The sequence below is a fragment of the Lepisosteus oculatus genome, chromosome 12 (assembly GCF_040954835.1).
Source record: "Lepisosteus oculatus isolate fLepOcu1 chromosome 12, fLepOcu1.hap2, whole genome shotgun sequence".
Taxonomy (NCBI): domain Eukaryota; kingdom Metazoa; phylum Chordata; class Actinopteri; order Semionotiformes; family Lepisosteidae; genus Lepisosteus; species Lepisosteus oculatus.
In genome coordinates, this window is record NC_090707.1 from 9,848,970 (window position 1) to 9,871,227 (window position 22,258).

General features: G+C 36.0%; 2 protein-coding genes and 1 long non-coding RNA gene across 3 annotated transcripts; 2 read left to right on the forward strand and 1 right to left on the reverse strand.

Moving 5' to 3' along the window:
• Nucleotides 1-3,648: 3,648 nt before the first annotated feature.
• cops8 (COP9 signalosome subunit 8) lies at nucleotides 3,649-20,560 on the forward strand. Its single transcript, XM_015358539.2, has 7 exons — nucleotides 3,649-3,768; nucleotides 4,926-4,996; nucleotides 6,072-6,120; nucleotides 8,445-8,577; nucleotides 14,722-14,829; nucleotides 15,536-15,598; nucleotides 16,500-20,560. The coding sequence occupies exons 1-7, from the start codon at nucleotides 3,697-3,699 to the stop codon at nucleotides 16,577-16,579; spliced, it is 576 nt and encodes a 191-aa protein (XP_015214025.1). The 5' UTR covers nucleotides 3,649-3,696; the 3' UTR covers nucleotides 16,580-20,560.
• LOC107078755 (uncharacterized) lies at nucleotides 7,948-10,529 on the reverse strand. The gene is made up of 2 exons (XR_001479723.2): nucleotides 10,341-10,529; nucleotides 7,948-9,524 (listed from the first exon to the last, which is right to left on the reverse strand). It is a non-coding gene; the product is annotated as an uncharacterized lncRNA (long non-coding RNA).
• Nucleotides 11,259-13,047, forward strand: trim63b (tripartite motif containing 63b). Its single transcript, XM_069196331.1, has one exon. It carries the CDS (start codon nucleotides 11,411-11,413, stop codon nucleotides 12,446-12,448), a length of 1,038 nt encoding a protein of 345 aa, XP_069052432.1. The 5' UTR covers nucleotides 11,259-11,410; the 3' UTR covers nucleotides 12,449-13,047.
• Nucleotides 20,561-22,258: the final 1,698 nt, after the last annotated feature.

Below are 22,258 nucleotides of genomic sequence, written 5' to 3' on the forward strand. Positions count from 1 at the left end.
CCTGAGATAAGAGTCCTCTGACTAGAGGGGCCTGTGGGACCCAGCAGATAATTTGTTACCCACGTGAAGACTGTCCTATCGCTGTATTTCAAGGTACTGCACAGATTGAAGTGTACCATTCAATCTCCAGAAAACCAAAAGTCAGATGCCAGTAATTTCATTCTTGTTAGGCAATTCGAAGTGGGAGGCAGGGAGTGAAAGGCAATGGTCTACACAAGGAAGTTACTGTACCTAAGTGATTGCATGTTTCAGGTTTATTCCGGATCTAAAGAGACATAATAGTTTATGGAGTGAAAGTACTTTGTTTTGGATTGTTGTGTCCCTTGCTGTGCTTTATTTTTATCCTTGTTCGTGTATTGTATAAGCACAGGCTATTTCTGTGTCTCATCAAAGTATGGTATATCAACATTCAAATGATGAATCCTGTCCCTTCTTTCCTGAGAACAATGCGCAATAAAAACAGACTATCTCATTTAAAAGCAAAGCGTGGGAGGTTATTTTACACTGCAATCTCCAAAGGAAAAATAGAACACAATACATGATATCTAAGCTTTGTTTTTACGGATTTCCTGTGTAATTTGAATGAAAGAAAACTTTCCCTTCTAAACAGGAACCATGTCTACACGAGATAGTAAAAGTCACATTTATTTAGCTCACTTATTTAGAATTCTTGAGCTCTTTTAGAATCTGCTCCATAAGCATTTATGTGCAGTGTTTAAATTTCTTAACTAAAGCAATTGCCTGCATACTGTACTTACAGTAATTCAGTTAGGCATTGCAAAAACAAGTTCAATTTGCAAGTTTTAAAATGTTTTTGGAATATCAAAATCCATCTCACTGAAATTAATAGATCTTTGCAGATCTCAGTATCATGTACCTGCACTCTGAAATGCGTTAATACAGAAGATAGCATCTTAGGCTGATCTAAGTATTATCTCAGAAACATTTAACTGTTTATTGGTCCAATTGGCCCATATAATTTAATTCCTTCTAATTTAATAAATTATTCTAATCATTTGCAATTTAAACATGACTACACATGAAAAACAAAAGACATGTTAGCAAGACATGTATCAACAATTCTGGTCATTACTATGTTGCAACTCGCGTAATAAATGTAATATGTGAATAAAATTAAATACAATATCACTTACTTTAACATATGATCATTTTGTATTTTAATACCTGCTTCCTTCTCATCTATTGATTTCCAGTATTTACTGGAAAATACCCCAGGTGAAAATCCTAGATACTATTTCAGCTAAATTCCTGATGTGTCGTAAAATGGTGATTTTAGTTTATGGGCTCTATTATGGTGCTTTGTAAGGTCATTGGCCATTTATGATAAAAATAAACCACATAGAATCAATATAAATAAGCTTTAAAGAAACCATAGAAGTGCCCTAAAGGGCAGTCACTTTGCCTCAATTTTCATGTTCTCAACCTGTTAAAAATATATTGAGTAATGTTATGAATTTTTTAGGTCAAGTGTGAACTGTTGCACTATGGACTCTGTTGATGGATGTTTCTTGGATTAATTCAAGAACACTGCTAAGCAATCTTAGGTATTTATTTTTTGTAAATACCAATCTTCCACATGCAGTTCTTATTAGTTTATGACAGCTCCAGACTGGGAGTTTTTATGAGCACTCAGGATGGGAAAAGCAGTATATCGGTTGTGTTATCACACTTTCTAAATAGAGTCATTTAGGCTTTTACTCCTAATTGTAAAGACAAATAGCGGCAAGGTGAAAAATCACCACAGTAATGCTCCCAAAGGGTAATACGAATTTTAATCTTGATATGGTTTTGGATGGCGTCCATTTAATAAACTACGTGTAGATCATTTAGTTGAGATTTTTTTACCGTTTTATTTTTGTTTACGATGCATTTAAATTCACGAGACCAACATATAAACATGACCCTTTTACATTCGTAATTTTTTTTGGATAATTATTGTTATTTGTATCTGATAAAACACAAAATGCCTGCAATGACGACAAACGGCTCCGAGACTCCCTGTACCGTACCAGAGATTTTCCTCAGCGGTAAGATCGGAACAGTCCCTACCTCCGTGTCCCGGCTACCACGTTAAATAAGGAAAAAAGTTGCAACGCAGTGGTTCAGTGGAGCAAAACTCGGCTCACCCTGCATGGCTCTAATAACGACCGCAGAACAAGGAGTACTGATCCACCTCCTGGAACAGGAGAGCCAAGACTATGGTTTTCAATAACATTTTCACTCCTCAGTCAATAAGCAGGACGTTATAGAGCTGGAAAACGGACTGGTCATTTATGAATTTACTCTGGGTAATATACTGGGGTGTAAATAACAAAATACAATGATGTTTATTTGCATGTTTTATTTGAGGTTTTATTTGATCTCTCCGCTTCCCTGAACAACGTGGATTGGCACTTATACATTTCTTTACACCTCTTTCGTCTGTCAAACGAAACTTTAAAATCCCACGACATTACAATATCATGACGTTGCCGTGTTGGAACTACAATATATGAAATATATATCTTCAATATAATAACGTTAGTCACATATAACACTTTCCCTCTTGATTGAAATATTTAAGATGTAAATATAAGTAGGAAAGGGTTTAGTGACCAGGTCTAGTGCAAATGATCACATTACTCCTATCCTGGAGTCCTTGCACTGGCTTCCGGTCAAATTCCGTGTAGACTTTGAAATCCTCATGCTCACCTATAAGGGTCTGCATGGCTTGGCACCTCAGTATCTGTCCGAACTATTATCGCCCTACTCCCCACCTCGCAACCTTCGCTCTTCTAATTCTGCCCTCCTTACTGTCCCCCAAGCCTGTCTACATTGTATGGGTGACAGGGCCTTCTCCTGTTATGCCCCCAAGCTCTGGAACTCTCTCCCCAAGGATATCAGAGAGTCACCTTCTCTAAACTCCTTCAAATCCAGATTCAAAACCCTCTTCTTAAAGTAAAAAACCTTTACTTAACTGGTTCCATTCTTCACCCCTCTGCTTTTCTTAGTACCACCATCCACGGTCTCCTCTATATATTTTAATTGTGTTTTATCTTGTGTATTCTTTTTATTTATTGTTGTTGTCATTCCATAAAGCGTTTTGAGAAGCCACATTTAAAGGCGCTTTATAAAATAAAGTTTATTATTATTATTATTATTATTATTATTATTATTATTATTATTATTATTATTATTATATTTTCTTACCAGATTTTACGGTGGACTATCATGCGAAGTATCAATGATCTCCTGTAAAACATTTAACAAATCAGTGCGTTTAACTTTCTTTTTTAAGGCCACAGTCCGCTTTTTTAAAGCGAAATATTTGTATGGAGTGACATCTAGTGTTTCTTATTTCATTACATTCCTGTGAAACATCGGGTTTGCTTGACCAGAGAAAACGGATACATTCTAAAATGTTGTTGCAATATAGGTTTTAATATTAGGATGTACAGAAGTATAATAAATACCTTAATTTGATTCATTATTTAATTCTGTACGAAAGTTCTCCTTCGGAAGATCTACAGTAGTTTACTGCACACGATAGTCTATTAAATACCACGCACGTAGTTTTCCCCTCCACTAGAGGTCGCTAGGAAAGTTTCTGCGCCGTAATAATATTATACGCCGCACTCTGTATCCCCGGAAAGGGAAGTGTTTTCATCTGTTACTGTTTGGGTTGGTTTTCCAAAAATGCCAGTGGCGGTGATCATGGGAGAGAATTACAACAAACTTCTGGAGCAGTGTGAAACCCAGGAGTTGGAGGTATATAGCCGATTCCCTAAAAACAAGGTTGTGTGTTCATTGCCAGCCAGGACCTGGTGTAGAGACGCCACAACCGTTCAGTAACATCCCGGACAGTGAACACAACGTGTTGCTGAAGCAGCCGGCTTGCAGTCCTCAATTACTCGGTTACCTAGGATGCTGTTGTTAGACCTCGGGTGGTTGTTTAAAGGCAGTGATCACACTAGGGAAATATTTTCCCGATGTTTCATATGTAAACAGTATTTTTGGAATCAATGGTTCGCTGGTGCTGTGTCGCCTGTTCTATTCAAGTATACACGCATGTGTTTTATTGTCGTTTCCATCTGTGTCGGGGGGGCATAGCAGATCAGATCTCTATTTATGACTAGAAGGCTGCTCCCTTGAGCCAGGTGCCTCATACGAGTTGTGCACAGCTGTAAAAGTCTGCACCAGATTTGCTGGGGAGAAACCACGAGAATAGGAGAGCTTTCAGTCTGGGGTTGGGGGGTCACATAGCCACAGCCCGCTTAATCCTGCAGAAACTGGGGTAACCACGAAACTAGAGAACCGCTACAGTTGTAACAGCAACGTTTGTACGCAATGTCTGATGGTATTCATTTTATAAGTATTGATAACTGACGAATTTACTGACAGAAATTGTTACCAGTACGAGAGTTGTTGAATAGTTTTCAGTTAGCTTGCAGGAGATTTTCTACGTGCTCTATTAATACCTTTGAGTTCTGATAGGCATTACTTTCCTTGGTACTGTAATGTGTTTGCGGTATTCTCAAAGTGAAGGACAATGCAAGTATCTCTTACAATAAAAGATCGTCTAGTTTTGTTCGTTAGCTTAATCACTGGGATTTTCAAATTCAGTAACTGAAAGCAAAAGTGATCATATCTCTTGAATATACATTACTGCTTTTTTGGATATGATGCTGAAATTCATTGTGGGGATGAATTTCTTTTCTCAATTCCAATTGCATCCAGTGAAACTCGTTTTTTTAAATGGTGGCATATTTGAATTTTTGCATGATTATGGTAAAAATTCCACATTTGCAAAGCATTCTGAAATATTTAAATAAATATTTTTGTTAAAAGTTACATTTATTATTGCCATGTATTTTCTGTATTTTGTATATAATTACAATTTAAAAAGTGCTTTGTTTTCTTTCAAGGCACCTGGTGGCATTGCGACTCCTCAAGTGTACGGGCAGCTGCTGGCCCTATATCTCCTGCACAATGACATGTGAGTTATAGCAGAGTACATGTTGTCATTCAGAATCTGCCACTCAGGATTTACTGTCATCAGAGCAGGTTGTAGGCTCAGTAAATTACATTGATGGGCTACTTTACTGTGCATTGTGTAGGCACATGGGCTACTTGTTCACAACTGTTATGGATCCTTAACTTTTCATAGTCAAAAATAAGTTTCGAAGTTACGAATCCCTTCATAATCTAATATAGGGCTCTCCCCTCTGAGTCCATCCAGACATCTTAATTGTGATGGCACAAATAGATAAATCTGTATTGTGTTGATTTGCCATGACAGATGATAAGAACAGCTAGGATTTTCTTCCATATGGAGTAGATTTTAATATTGGTAATCATAGTTACAGGTGTAATAGATTTCTTCTTCCCCCTTATCAAAAGAAAAATCATAGGAACTTAGAAACATACAAGTTTATATGTAGATAGAACTGTTTTTATTGTTTGCATGAAGGTAATTGAGTTTCATATACAAAAAAACATTTAACTTTAAGCATAACTAATATCTGCAAAGACAGACACTGGTTTATAGTCTGTGTCTTAAAGTTGTAATAGCAGAGCACAGTCAATTAATCAAAGGTAATTACCTAGTCTCATCTAATGCAGCTTTAATGTTTTTGTGATAAAACACCATGCAGCACAGAAAACTGAACCATTGAAAGCACTAACAGCAAATGGCTTTAGCATAGTTTTACATGTTTTTTTTACATATGGCACTGGTTAAGTCTGTCATGGTGAAGCTGGTGATTTACCTAAAGCAACAGAAGCATTGCACTTGTAAGCTTAGCTTTCTCGAGACCTACACGTTCATCCCTTAGGATAGGTATATAAATAAAAATTAAAAATGGGACAGAGCATCAAAGCTGTTGGTCCCAACTATTTAATTCTTGTGGGAGTCACAAAGCTTTTGTGCACCCACGTCTTTCCTGTGTGAAAAAGCCCTCAAGAGACATCAAAGCCAGTCTGTCTGGACTCACCACATGGAAAGGATATGGAAAGTACTGGTTTGCATTGTTCTGGAATTTGAGGAATGTCTGTCTGTGTTCTGTTTTTAGGAATAATGCCCGGTATCTTTGGAAGAGAATCCCACAAGCAATCAAATCTGTAAGTACTTACTAAACTTTATTTGTGATGTATTAAAGTGATTAAAAACTCAGATATATTTAACATCAGCAGAAGACACATCTAACAGATAAGATGGTTTGGGTGTTTTTTAAAAGAAATCAATGGTTCTTGTTTTTGAAACCAGTTCTAAGTCTAGTTCAAGGCAAGTTTGCTTAGAAGTAGACAATAAGCATTAACATTTTGACAGCAGTGAAGTGTAGATTGCAAAAGAAATGTGCCCACAGAGCCTCAGATTCTGTAATATCTAAGCCCTTATGTTTAATACTCCCTGGTTTGGAAAACGTTATGTACTGTTATACTTAAGGTAATTTTTTAAAATTATTTTACTTTGAATGAAACAGAATAGAAAATGAGGAAATTAAAAATCTAGCTGCTGTGTTTTTAACACCCCTTCCAAAAAAAGAAAATTGATAGTTCTTGCAGAAGATATCTCCAAACTCTCGATCATTTTTAAGAACTATAATTTTAGTGCTAAGTATAGTCTTTGAATTGTTTTTTCCTTTGAAGTATAAAGATAAAAATAAGAGATAACAGAATGCTGCACTCTTGAACTGGGATGATTGAATCATGAGGGATTTCATTATCTCTGCCACGTGTCTCTGGCCTGCAGTGGCATCGACAGCTGACATTTAGAGCTGTTGGGAAACAGCTTAAGTAACCTGTTCCTGGGCTTCAGGGACATATAGAACTTTCTGTCTTTTTATAAGCTACACTCTGTTAATGTTTCTCTTTATCTGTCAGAAGTAAGCAGGGCACAGCATAAGATTCTGTATTTACCTCTCCTTTTCGTTAGTTTTACAACACCAAATTTGTTGTTGTTATTGAAGTGCCTTAGTGATTCTGTTGAGAAATGTCCCAAACAGTATATGTATATACTGTATATGAAGGCAAATTAGTGAACATTTAAACAGTTCTTATTTGGAGAATAGTTCAGCCCTGCTTTAGCACAAATTGTTGTTCGATCCAGTTGGAAGTAGAGTTCAGTTTAGTTGATTCCGCACAGAAGAAAAAGTTTTAATTATTATACACTGCTTTTAAGTGTATAATCTTAGTGGTGCTCTTTGCATTGTTGTATAAGCTTAAGTGGGCTTTATACTCTGTTTTTACCATGATGTAGAACTGTGTATTTATACAATAGACTATAGTATATTGTTGGAGTTTTGTGTTTTTTTTTATTTCCTTTAGTCATATTAACCAAGGACAACTATTAATGACATTATTTCATGCAGCACAGAGTCCTGCCTTTAAAATGTATTTCAAAGAAATACAGAGCAAATTGTAAACAGTTCTGTATTTTTTAAGGCAGTTGAACATTCACAAGTCAAAATAAAAAATATATTGCATAAATAGTTTGAGCTTGTTGCAACTCCTGTGAGAAAAATCAATTTGCTTTATGCATCATATGCTTTTCTTGTTAAAATTGTCATTATCTTTTAAATATGTTAGGAAGAAACATTAAGTTTACAGTCCTTAGCCTGAGATTCTGGGACATGACATGTAATGTAGACAAGTGCAGTGTGCCCCATGTAGTTAGCAAAAATACAAGCTATAAATATAAACTAATAAGCACAGGCATTGGAAATACTTTTTTTGAGAAATTCAAAGGTGTTTGGTTTATGTCATATCATTTACATTTTCTATACAATGTGAAGAAACACAAAAAAAAGTCAGGATATACAATACAAAATGTAGTATTTAAATAAAGGGACGTTATGCTAAAGTTGTCCGACGTACATTTTATGGAAAATATATTTCTGCTCTAGAATAAGTCAAGAGTGACATGATACATTCACAAACTCAAAGGAATGTCTTACAAGGATTTATTTCAGTGCCCATGTACATTTACAGTCCTTGGGACACCTCACAGGGTAAAAAGTCAAAATAACATTTTACAGAAATAAATATACAAATTAAAAATGTGGAAAAGGAGAAAAGGCAAACATAATTAAAACTCAACTAAACAGGCGAGTCTTTAAAACTGTAAAAGAGTTAACATTTCTCAGGTTGGCAGGGAGGGAGTTCTACACTTGTGGAGCAAGTCCCCTGAAAACCCACAGCCCTAAATGGTCTCCATTAAGACACCCATAGCAAACCCCACAACAGTGGCATATGTCTGTGAGTGGACAGTTCCGCATATCTAACTTATGTTTCTGAGTATTAGGTACGTAACGACTATGTGTTGTAGTCGATAAGGTTTTAACGGGAGGAAACAATGTGCAAGAGAGAAACCATTCGAAAAGACAAATTGGTGGCAGTGGAGTAGCTGAACGAGAGTGAAAGTTTCTTCATTTTGGCTCTTGCAGGCTAACCCTGAACTGGCTGCTATCTGGGGTGTGGGCCAGCGGATCTGGCAGAGGGACTTCCCAGGAATATACACAGCAATTGCTGCTCATCAGTGGTCTGAAACCATTCAGCCAGTCATGGAGGCTCTCAGAGGTACTTTCCCATGATTCTTATCTGGTGGCATGACTGCTGCAGCAGGCACGTAAATTATTAAGTCAGCCAGCCTGCTTAATCACCTGTTCTGAGATTTCACTTCGATATAGTTTTTTTGCTGTAAAGGCTCATTCCTGTTGCATATGTGTCTGCATTCATAAGTTAGTGACTTGGGTTTTGAACAGTTTTCGTATTCTTTGGGATATTTGTTATATAAGGTCAACATTCACCAAAAGGAAAAATTAAAGCCTAAAATAATTGTGATGCCTGGTGAATGAGGCATCACTATTACACAGTTTATTTGCATAGTTGGTAAACAATTATTAAATCTTTCTTAAAAAATAAGATGCAGTCATTTATATTATAGATTTGTTACAGACATTTTAGAACAAGAAACTTTCTTGTGCTACATGAAGAAAAGTAAACATAACGGGAAATATCTTATCTCCTGTTTGTGTTACTTTTCTTTAAAAAACTCAAGAAGAGATGTTATCTGAAAAATCCCCAAATAAGATTGTTTTTAGTCACCAGTTATTTGTTTTATTATACCCACCCTATTTGGAGTAACCAGTTGTGTGTTTTCCAAGTCTCAGCTTGTAGCTATGAACCCCACACGGGAGAATTAGGAGGTGTTGGCAATTTCCGTCAAGCCACTAGTTTTTGAACATGACACTTGCATCACAGCCTCGTACCAGAGGTGCAGCGCTGTTTGGGAGAGGGGAACAGCTCTTACCAACAGTGCCACGTGCCCAGGAAACTGCAGGGGTCTTTGAGTGAGTGAACGCTGGCTGAGTAATCCCACTTTACTCTCAGGGCGCTTAGCTGACTGTGAGCCGGAGATTGAGGAATCACAGTTGGCTAGTGACTTGACCCAGGCTTGAACTTGTGATCACATGCTCAGCCTGTATTCAGGTGAGCTCCTTTACCAGTTGAGCCACTTGACAGTCCTTGAAAAAAGAAATTCCTTAGTTATTTATTTGTCTTTATGTCACACAAAAGGTCCTTTCAATCACATGTGATTAATATTAATTAAATATTATTAAATATTAATCAAACAAATAATTAGCTCTTTGTGCACAACTTCTGTCTGGGAATAGACCGGACGGTCAGTTATTTGTCTTCTGCTGATGAATACATGTGTAATTGTACATCCACACGCCTACATTCAAAATACCCTGAGCATATTAACTTCAGTATTCTTAACATACTGACATGAAAATATCTCAATATTTAGAGGTTTTAAAATATCAGCTGGTTGAATTAAACAGTTTATAATGCTTTGTTGAATGGAAGTTACACTTCATTATAAACAATGATTACATGAACAGCTATGATTTTTAGAAAAATATATCTTAATTTAAAATATCTTCAATTAACATCCACCTTAAAATGTGCAGGTTATAGGTATATTATTATGGACCATTTCTAATGCTAATTATTAATGTTATGTTGTAAATGGTTACCTCTACGGTTTTTGTATCTTTAAGAAACAGAAGTTCAGAAAATGTTAAATGAACCTTACCTTTTTCTGTTTGAATATGTGCTGTCTTTCATAAACTTTAAACCAGATATATCCTAAAGTAAATCCCATTTTCAAGATTAAAACAGATTTTGGTGATTGTTGTATAATAATTAAGAAAAAATAATTCACAACAAAATATTAATTAATTAACAAGTATAAATGATCACTCAACATATAAAGTGCAATACATTAACTTGAATGCACAGAACACAAGATTTGATTAATTCTGAAGACAGCTTACCATTGAGCAGCAGGAGTAGAAGACTGAACAAGTTAGATCAGGCTTCTTCTGCCCAGAAACATGCTGTATTGATCCCTCTCCCTCCAAAGTAAACTGATATTATGCCATCCAACATTGCTTAATACATTTGTGTCTTGTTATAAGTGGCTTGTCATTTGACACTAGTTACTTTTAGTAGTCAAGTCATAACAGCACATACTGAACCTTCATAATAAACTTGCACAAGGGTTGTGTGCAACCAAATACTCTGAGGAAGAAGTGTGAGTTTGAGCACATGACTGATTATTTATGTTGTGGCAAATAACCACAAAAACCTATTTATGTATTTATTTTTGGGTGTTTTTTTAAATGTCCCCACTCCTAAAAGGAACCTGAAATTGAATTTGCTTTAAAATAATTGTTCACAGTTGTTTTTTTGTTAATCTTGGAGCATCCAGAGAAATCTGATGTACAATGGGAAGCATCATTGCCTTATTGCATAGGCTGCATCATTACATATTATTTAAATATATGTACAATTATATATTTTTAATATCTTAGGTTTTATTATTTCTTTAGTTCTATCAACTGCATGTGTTGGGACATACACATGTACTGTATATATGTTAATCTCAACAAACATAAAGAACATTTTGTTTGAGAGTCGATGTGACATCCTGTTTTTTGGCAACAGAAAATGTCTTGTGAGGTATGATGAAACTGGTAAGTCAAAGTCAAATCCTTGTCACATGAGGCCTGTTTGTTACATTAAATTTGTCCTTACTGTTTTCCTCCTCTGCAGAGGAGCAAAGGATAGGGGGTGTCATCGTGTTGATACAATTTCTCCGAACCTAAACTCATAAACAAGCTTGGAGGAATCCAGAACATGGGGATCGTATGTCCCTATGCAGCAGGCAGTATAAATATAGCAGGCTTTTCTGTGCTTGGACAGATCACAACGAACTTTGCAGAGATCGACAGCAGCTACCGCAACAGTTTCAGATAGCTCAGAGAGAGAAGAAGCTTGTCTGGTTCAGCTCAGAACTATCATAACAGGGAATATATAAAGGAGTTTTGAGACCGAGCTCGTAATGGATATCAAAGCCGACCATATCATCACATCTTCGAGTCCGATGGAGAGCTTGGAAAAGCAGCTGAGTTGCCCCATCTGTTTGGAAATGTTCACCAAGCCTGTGGTGATTCTGCCTTGCCAACATAACCTTTGCAGGGGCTGTGCCAACGACCTCTACGACGCAAACAACCCCTACCACTATTCCGGTGGGATATTCCGCTGTCCCACTTGCAGATTTGAGGTTGTCCTGGATCGTCATGGGGTCTACGGGCTTCAGAGAAACCTCCTGGTTGAAAACATCATTGACATTTACAAGCAGCAGCTAGTGAGCACTCCCGAGGCTCCACTCAAGACCAAGAAAGTTGCCGAGCTCATGTGCCAGGAGCATGAAGACGAGAAGATCAACATCTACTGTGTCACTTGCCAGGTACCTACCTGCTCCATGTGCAAAGTGTTTGGGGCACACAAGGACTGTGAGGTGTCGCCCCTGCAGAACATATACCAGACGCAGAAGAGTGAGCTGAGTAACTCTGTGGACCTGCTGATGGCTGGGAATAACTGTCTGCAAGCTGTCATGAACCAGTTGGAAGACACCTGCAAGGCCATTGAGGAGAATGGGCTGCGGCACAAGCAGACCCTGGTTGAGAAGTTTGATCTGCTGTATGCAATTTTGGAGGAGAAGAAAGGTGAGCTGCTGGAGAAGATAGGGCAGGAGCAGGAGCAGAAGGTGAATCACCTGCATTCTCTGGCCCAGCAGTACACAGCGCAGCTTGAAACAGGCAGCAAACTGGTGGAAACTGCAATCCAGACCATGGACAACAGCAATGTGACCGAATTTCTTTTTGCAGCCAAAGAGCTCATCACCAAGACCAGAGAAGCAGCTAAATCATGTCTAGCACAAAAGCCAGAACCAGGATTCGAGAAGATGGACAATTTTACGTTGGTCACAGATCATGCCCAGGCCATCCTTAAAAATATGGACTTTGGAACAGAGGAAAGTGAGGAGTATGAAGATGCAGAAGAAGAGGAGGAGGAGGAGGAAGAAGAGGAGGAATAAACATTAATTAAAAATAACATTGTAGAATATCAATGACAAGGCGAAGGAAAAACTGACAAGCTATAGTTTGTGCAGGGGTCAAAAACAAGTCAGGGTTCTACTTTCTTGGAAAAATGTGAAAAAAGTATATGACAGGAGTAGTTTCTTGGACCCCAGCACTAGCAGATTGGTGCTGTGAATCTACTCTGTAAATAGCTATAAAAGATTTTTTTGTTTGATTTACAGACGGCACAAGTGCTGTGTATGAAAAGAATACAACTTTGTTTTTTTTACTAATGCAAGATGAAACTTTGTATTTATTTTCCTTTTTTTACTTTTGTATTTTGTTGTTGGTTTTAAAATGAGATCTTTAGTATTATAGTGTCATAAAGATTCTCCTGTTATTCCTTTAAACATAGGGACTGTTCATTTTGTTAGTTTAGCTGAAATCCACACTGGATAAAATGAAATTAGCGATAATCTTTAGGTGGTGTTTCCACAACACTGTTATATATTGAAGTTAACTGAAAACAACGTACTTGAAGTAATAGTGCAGAGAGATTTTGTCGTTTGGAAATAAACCTTGTATATATCTAGTGAAATAAAATTGTTTAAAAGTATATACAGTATTTGTGGTTCTTGGTATTTTGAGCTTGGTCCAGTTTAACCTTACTTCCTGTTGTATGAAAAACCAAACAATTTTAAAATGAGCAGAATGAACCCTGGAACCGATCACACGGGAGTCATAATGATACCACTGACCCAGTAGCTGCTCTTGACAATTACAGCACCTGTCTACTCATGAGGTAGCTTAGCACTTATGATTTGTTGGCAAACCGTAATACATTTCTTTGGCAGGTTGTTAAAGTAACTACTGGAAATCGTCTAGAAACCTTTATCATATAAGCAAGTAAAAGCAATCTGATAGAATTATGTCATCTGTCTGAATTAGTCACTTCAGCCTCAGACACCAGAGAAAACACTGTAATATTAGTATTGGTTACAGTTTTGATGCTACAGTAACAGAGGGGTTCAACTGTCTTCAGGGGCTTGGAAACAGATGACAGATGAGTGGTCTAAATGTGGACCAATCCTAAAAGTGTCTTTATACAGTAAATATCAATGTGGGTCAGCCCACCATCACCTCATAGAAACAGAAAATTGAACTCTATAATGGCCAAGACGAGTGGAGGTATTTTATGTGGTGTAAAAATATATGAAATGAAAATAAGACAGATGTGTATGGAATGTCCATTTGTAACAGTAGTTTAAAGGACAGTAATGACCTCTCTAATAATAGATTTTATCTGTATCTGGGTTCCAACAAATAAGTACTAGAATCTGAGAAATAACAGCCATGACCTGAATAGTTTAAGACCACACCAGCTCATTGAAGCACCAGGATTTAATCAAATTAATTAAACTTTTTTCTTCTAACTACGTTATGTCATGTCAGTGTTTTATAACAGTAACTAATAACTTTTAAGGGAAATCTCGAATTTTAGCCAAATGGCATTAATTTTCAATTTTCATTAAAAAACAAAAACGTGGAAGGAACAAAACATTTTTGCAAAGTTCAGTTCCATTTCAGGTTTGTATCTGTATCCAGGTGTCGTAGGTTATTGTCTCTCCATTTGATTGTTGCTATTAATATCTTTAATGTCGCTATGAGGTGGTGTTTTGTATTGGCTCATGGAAGTGTTGCTATACAGTGAAAAGAAGTGGTGTGAGTCAGCGTAATTACTTGCAAATGTTGTGAAGAATTTATGTCTGGATTAAATCAAAACTGTGACCTCCCCAACAGTCTCGGATTACTAACCTAGTACATCATTATGTGTAGTGAAGGTTGCCGTAGGTTAAAAAGATAAATCTGCTGACAAAAAAAAAAACCTGCCCTGAAGTTCTAGGTTTATCATTTACGATAGGTGGATGTGTCATATTTTTAAATCAAAGTAGGTTTTATCTAAATGCTGTTTTTTAAGTTTTTGCACAGAATCAGATGCCTTTATAACTTTCTAGAAAAAATATAGTCAACCGTTTTTATTTTGTTGCATCTGATTTTTAAAGGGTTGTGGAAGTGTGGAACAAGCTATTCGTCCATGCTGTTGAAAGAAATACCCTGGTTTCTTTGAAAAAATGACTGGAAGTCCTTGGACCAATTAACTGCTAGTTAATTAACTCTCCTTTTCATTTGTAATCATTATAATATCCTAAAGTTTGATACTCAAGCCACAATCATCATGCCACCCCTTTTCCCCATCTCCTTCATTGTTCCTGTGCTTTTTTTCCTGCAGAGGCAACACGGAGGAGGGCCCTTGGTCTGGTGGCTCAGGCTTACACCTCAATCACAGCTGACGATTTTGCTGCTTTTGTGGGGTATACAGTGGAAGAAGCTGTAAAGGGTAATCCTGCTCTCTATATGTAACTCCAGGCTTTCGGTCATCAAGGATTTGGATAGCTGTCAGACTTCCCGTGGTAGCTAATTTTGTCTAAGATCAGTCCTACACTGTAAGAAGCCAATTGGATACAGTAGATTTTTTATACATAAGTGGCCCATTAAATAAATTATGGGTGAGGTTAAATCTCTTTTTGAATCTGATTGTGCAATTTTTTTAGAAGTAAGGAAAAGGAGATGAATCATCTCAAACAAACCATTTTCAAATACCAAACTTAACGTTTGAAAGCAATAACTTAAAGAAAGAAAATATGATTTTGCATATTAAAGGATTCGATATAAAGGATTAAATGCCTTATCTCAAAGGCAAGCATTTTCTTAACTCAACGTTTCAATTTTCTTTGATTAAAAAGTGTTTGAACATTACAAATATGAAGACTTTTCTGATTAATTGTAATTAAACAGACCACACATTAGGTAAAAAGCTTCATGTGGTTAAACTGAAGCAGAAGTTTGTGGTTTGGTGTACATCCTGTAGCATGTTTGCACTTTTTCTGGTTTAAAGATCAAGTGAGGGTAACCAAAATTATAAGGAGGAATCCATATTCTTAACTTTAGAGGCTTTTGTGATTTCAGGATAACTTAGTATCTTTGTTTAAAACATGGTTTTAAGTTGCTAGTTATTTGCTTGTACCTTCCAATGTATTTTTCAGGAGTTGTGAGTCAAGGATGGCAGGCGGACCCCAACACCAGGATGGTAATGCCACAGAAGCCAGGTAGGGGGAGCTCTTACTCTTCACACACAAAATACTGTTGTTTATTGGTAGCCTTTGCTGCTGCTTCAGTGTTTACCAGCTCATTTTTGTGTGGCTTTTTACCCGTTTCCATTAGGTTTGGAAAGAGTGCTGTTTTTTATTTTAAAACAACAGATATGTGAAATGTCTTCCAAGATTTTAAATTATAAACATTCAGTTGCTTTGGGCAAGAGGAAAACCTCACTGAGCTATGAATGCAACACAAATAGCAGTTTATTTATTGCAGAATAGTACAGAGTTTTCTCCAACCTTCATAAGTATTGCTGTTATTTGATTTTTCTGGATAATTTAAAGCCCTAACATTAAGTATATCAAGTGTTTCGTGTGCAGAATTTCCTCTTACACCAAATTCTTAGCCCTTTGAAATTTCTGACGTAATTTCTTCACTATTCTTTGCAGACCATATACATACTAGATACACTGTAACTGCACCTTCAATTTTTTAAATATGATATATATTGCTCTTTGTCATTGCTTCTGCATCTGCTAAATGTAAATGCAACTCTTGCCAAACTACTAAACAATCAAAGTATGAAATTCAGTATTGAGAAATCCTAGCATTACATTTTTTTTAAAACCTCTGAAACACATTACTGGTGCTCTGTATTTTGTCTGTAGATTTATAGTAATTTAATAGTAACTTCTGAGGAAGTGTGAAAAAGTACACCCAAAATTGTTTTAATTCTATCAAGGTTTCACACAGTACAGGTGCATAAGGATTGCACAGATTAAGTTTGAGCATTGTACTCGTGGGGCCATCCTGTGTCCTGTCAAAGATCTGTGCATTGTTGTGTGGGATGGCCTAATGCTGAAGAGGGGTGGTATAAAATGGCGTTCTCTCTTCTCTTTTGTCTGTTTGCAGATCCTCCCCCAGTTTCCCTCGTTCCTAACGAGCAGCAGTTGGCTAGACTCACTGACTACGTGGCCTTCCTTGAGAACTGATAAATCCTGAGCCTGTACATTCAACAACAGGCAGACCCTCAGTGAAGTGGACAGTAAAGTGAGGGAATCCCATTTTCCTGGATAACTGTGCTCCAGTTTCGTTTTATCCCACGATACGCATGTTTTACATCAAAGGCCCCACTCTCCAGGAATAGCTGTCTTTCTTATACAGATCTTAAAATGAAGAAAAAAATCAGCCTTCAAATATATCTCCAAGCTGTTTGGTGTGCCAATTCTACATATATTTGTGTGTGAATGAACAGATGTCCTTTGAGAGTTCTGAAAACCCCTGTTTGGAAGAAACTATTTCATCACTTCTTCTCTTGTTTTTATTACAAACCATTTCATTGGTGATCGTTTCTCTCAGTTTGGCATGCCGTGCAGTTTCTGTTACTAAAGTGGAAGACGGTTTCTAAGGAAACTCTGACATCTGTGTACATTGACTTACAAAACTCACATGTGCACATGGTAAGTTAAATATAGACTGCATGCCTTGGCTCACATGAAAGAATAACAGGAGTCTCAAGTGGCAGAATTAACAAATGCACATTTTTTTTCTAGAGTATCCTAAGCAATTAGTATGTCATATTGTCTTTGTGCGTCTTCAAATGCCCTTTACTGTTCAGAATTCACCCTTATGAAGTCCATCTTCCATTGACTAGCTTAATTTAGAAATGTAACTGTATTGCTTGTAAATATGTATAATGCATAGCACTACCTGATGAGGTCCTAGTCATAAAGCCACACACATGAAGAACTTTAAAATGTCTTTTTGGTTATGATTAGAACAATTTTAACACATTGGTAAATAATTGATACATCTTCACAAAAGGTTTTGAAAACGTCATTTAAACTGTGATTGGTGTAGGGAGTATCTGTATGGTCTTGGTTGAGGTTTTAAAGTTGAGGTTTTGTTAAATCTTAACACGGGTGCATTTCCAAAGAATGTCAATTTTGTAGCTCTCACAAGTACAGTTTATTGAGGAACAAGTGGCTGCTGTGTTAAAAAGTTTGAACATAATTTCAGAAAATACTCTTAACCTTTTTTTTATAAACAGTCATAGCTTGTTGGGAATGTTTTCTGTTTAGTAACAGAATTGAGATTTTGAAAATTTGAAGTTAGTGATTTGTTTTTTTCATTTTTTAAAAAGCCTCAAGGGACTATACAGTATTGGCATCTTTCTAAATAAGAACTCTACAAAATGTGGAAAATTAAGCCTGTAATTCTTAAAAAAACTAGTTTGTTACATTTCTTATTGTTTTAAGACTTGTCTGTGAAGCAGTCTTAAAATTGCCTCGGCACTTCCTGTTTACATTACTCTCCCTTGAAGATTAAAGGCCTGTTATTTAAAAAACTGAACTCCATATGATTTTCACTTTAAAATAAATATGGTTTCTATTACATTTGTGCATATTTGTATTACAATGTGCAAACATTAATTGGCTTCAGTTCCCTCTTAACATGCAATAGCTTTTAATATTGTTTGTCTGTAAGCAATGTGCTGAACAAGCCAATGAAATAAAATGCAACCCACAGACCATCCCGTGTGACAATTATTAAAAAATGCTCTATTTCCGAATCATCTGATTCAATTTTTCACCATGAATTGGGCAATCTTAAAATATTTACAGACCAGAAAAGAGCTTTATATTTGATAGCAAATACTGTATATTCACAGTTGTTTTCATATTTAGACAAGAAATGGATAACCTTGTAACTATTGGAAACAGCTCATTCACATTGGAATTTGTGTAGTTGCTGTTCATTGTTCTGTATCAGTTGGGATATAGACATAGATGGTTGTAATTGAACTGCCTCAGAAAATAAAAGTTAAATGCTGTTTTAATCGTCCAATACAATAGTTTTAGCATATTTATATATACAGTATATAACAAGGCAATGCTTTTCTTGAATGAGGTTAAACAGCACTATCACAACTTCATAATCACTACACAACACGATAGAAGAACTTGCATAATCCTTTGCAATCATTTATACATATAAAATGAGACTTTTTTTAATGGTTCATAAGACATTTTGACCTGAAAAGAAATAGCTGAACCTGGGGTTCAGATTCATCAGGTAAAAATAATGGAAAATGCCATTAAGAGACTTGAGAGTCACAGGGATTCGGATGCCACATTAGTAGTCCCGTTACATTTGATGTGACATTTTATTGTGTTATATGGTTTTTATTCTTGTTTTATCGTGCTGTGTAGTGTTTCTAAAGGAGTTTCAATGACTTTCAGTCTCATTCAAGCAACTTGTTACTGTATGGTATTGGTATGTTACTGTACTCTTTCTGGTGATTTCATCCATTATGACATTTAGAGATTGTCCACTAGAGACAAATCTTTGCATACCCAGTCAGCTTTAATATGTGACTTAATAATATGATCACAAAGTCTAAGTCTAAATGGAAACCAACAATTTTGTACTTCTCGATATAACAAGATCTACAGTTTTTACAGCTAAACAGTGCTTAGTGATTCAAATTAAATAATACATTGAGGAAATCTCTCAATTTTTTTAACTTTTGGATGTGCACAGTGGCAAAATAATGAAAAAGACTGTGCTTTTCAAAACCATCTGATACACTTAGAAAAACCTGTTTCAGTTTTATAACTCTTTGATTTGTAATATATTTTAACTCACGTTTGCACTATGAACACCCTTTGTGTAAGAACATAACTTAGCTATTGATCACTTATCAAAAGAAGACATGGATGATTAATGGTGATTGGACTATAAAGACCTAATGGCAGGATAAAAGCTGAAAAACAAAATGTTCTCTTGACCACATTGCAACCAGAGGACTGCAGCTGTTGCTCTCAAGTCTTGGATGTAAAATCCAAAATGAGCTTTGTGCTTTTGGGAGTGACCATTAAAGAGCTTTTCTGATTGAGAAATTAATTTCTTTGCTGAAATAACTGGTTACCGAATAGCCGAAGTAATTAAAAAGACAAAAAATATTAAAGGAAAATAGTGTAACATTTGAAAAAAGGAAACAAAGTTGTGATTTTCACTTTTGTGTATATGACATCCATTGACTTTCACGACAGAAGACATCTTAAATACTTAATTAAAGCAATTTAATAACAAAGATTAATGGCTTTCTAGGACAGAGTGTAAGCAATATGTTTTTACTTCCAATCTGTTTGGAATGTCTCAGATATCCAACATGTGTAACTGCATGTACAGTACCAACACTCAGCTGACTTAACAATGTGCTGGTGTCAATCACTTCTATTTAAACACATTTTGAAAGTATCACATGGTACACACCGTTAATCCATTACTATTTTTTAAGTAAAGCAAGACATAAAATCCCAAGTACTTTATGGAAAGTATAATTAATGAACAATATTAGTTTATATGTACAACAAATGTTTACCCACAAAGTGCAGTGGTGTCTGTGGGATGGAGGTATTGGAATTCTAAAGCTACTTAATATAAGTTTTGGCACAGTTTTATTTTTTGTTTAAATGATTCACATATATTTTATGTTTTGAGACCTCATAACTATTATAAATTAGGGACAAGGAAAGTGATATATCTAATAAAAAATGCTAAGGTTATCTAAGGGCATTCATAATTGCACCTCTGCATTTTGTGGTTACTTCCAAACATTATGATTCATTGTATTGGCAGAAAGTGTGACAACTATTGGAACTATTGCTCAAAGTTCTTACCAAGAAAGGAGTTTGTCTTACGTAATCATGTGGAGTCTACTTTCTGCAAATGTATTTCTTAAAGATGTCAATATTCAGTGTTGGTGTCTGCTCCGCACTGTTCTATATTATATAATTTTTATTTGCAAAGCAGTGGCAACAGAGGATACAGAATATTTTTATGTCATAATGTTGCATTAGCAAGGATCCACAGTTGTAGGAAACTAACACCCTGATATAAGTCTCTTTTGAATAAAATGATGAATGTGGTAATGTATTCTTAAAAAATAAAAAAGGAAGTAAAAATGAGCTATACTCTAGGTCTTTGAGTTTTTTTGGAAATAAAAGATTGCTGAGAAGGGACACTTTCTCATAATATAATCTTATATAAAAGAGACATAGCAAGACGCTGACTTTCTGAGCCCACTGGCACACAGCTGGGGCAGTATTGTATGACTAGCTTCTAAGTGCTTCCAGTGTTGGAGGTGAAGTGGGATTAAATGACTAACAGTTGTTCCTACAGCAACATTTTGTTTAACCAAATAAGATTTAACTTTCCCACTCATCTGACCACCAGTGCCATGCTTCACACAGCTAATTTTAGGTCTCTGATTCAGAGCTCATCTTCCTTTCTCAGTCAGCTGAGGATAACTCCCCTACCCCACAAAGTCCTTGTCTCATATAACCCTAGGGGTCTCACAAAAAGGCTACAGTTTCAGTACTCCAGAGGAGAGCAAAGTCATCGCTTATGGATCTTGTTACTTGAAATTCACTGCCTTCCAGTCTGCAAAGACATATTTTTAGACTTTACAGTGGTTGCAGTTGTAATACTGAAAAGAAAAACATTCACAGGTAGTCTACCTCAACATTTTTGGGTGACACACTTATAGTACCTTGCAAATAATCTGTCCATCTTTTACCCAATGTGGTTCAGGATGCACACTAGATGTGGAGGTTTTGTTGTGGTGTATGTTAGCAAGATAATAGTAGATAATCCATGCAGAAAAGAAGAATTGTCACTGCTGAATTGTAGGAGCACAACATAGGGATTTGTCCTCTGATGAATGAATTGAATGGGCTGATTAATTTATTTGTAAATATATCATTGTACACATAAAAAAGCAGTATAATTATGGGAAGAAAAGTTGATTTTGTTTCTTTACACAGCTTGTTCAAAATTGAATTATTTTTTGCAATGCAATTGTATTTATTGTACGTACAATGTAATTATGCAAAATGGAATGAATATTTGAGATTCAACCTAGAAGTTTTTTTTTTTAATCTTGGAAAAGTAAGGAAAACAAGTAAACAATCTGCAAAATGAACAAGGCACGAGCACAGTCTTTTTAAAGGGTTGCTCATGGGGTTTGGCTATTTGTTCTATGAGTTTAGGAACATCTCTTGCTTGAACTATAATAATAATTACCATATTCATAGATTTACCTTGTAATTACTCAAAATAGGCATTGGTGTAACATGCATTACAATTTCACATTTAGTTCAAGTAGGTAGCTGCATCAACATGTGTAGGCTGCAAAGGAACAAATAAAGGTTTATTCCATGCTGAAAAGACAAGAAAAGAAACACAATATTTTGGCTATGGAGCCATTATAGATGTGTTTTTCTTCCCTTTTCAGCAATAAACCTTTACTTGTTCAATTTCATGTTTAGTTCCTGTTATAAAGACCGGTGGTCATTGTTGGGTTAATCAGCCTAAGGCTCGTCAAATCCACCAATCACCCATTATCATAAAGCTTCTTATTCCTAGGAAACTTAGGGCACAAAGTGGAACCGCATCTTGGTACATCTCTGGGCAGTCACACGCACAGGGGTAATTTAGAGACAACAATTAGTACATGGTATTTCTATCAGAGGTGTTTGATTTTAGGCATGCAGTGGTTGAAACTGATCAATTTGAAAGCCACAAAAGAGTTTAAGAGTTCATATTTATGGAACTTGATAACTTAAAATCAATTTACAGATGATAAACTAAGAGCTGTTAAAGGG

What these genes read in the sequence shown, in the direction of transcription:
- cops8 (XM_015358539.2), top strand. Translation starts at nt 3,697, where the DNA reads ATGCCAGTGGCGGTGATCATGGGAGAGAATTACAACAAACTTCTGGAG. An exon ending in TCCCACAAGCAATCAAATCT is followed by an intron (nt 6,121 to 8,444) that starts GTAAGTACTTAC and finishes TGGCTCTTGCAG; the next exon opens with GCTAACCCTGAACTGGCTGC. An exon ending in GGTAATGCCACAGAAGCCAG is followed by an intron (nt 15,599 to 16,499) that starts GTAGGGGGAGCT and finishes GTCTGTTTGCAG; the next exon opens with ATCCTCCCCCAGTTTCCCTC.
- trim63b (XM_069196331.1), top strand. Translation starts at nt 11,411, where the DNA reads ATGGATATCAAAGCCGACCATATCATCACATCTTCGAGTCCGATGGAG.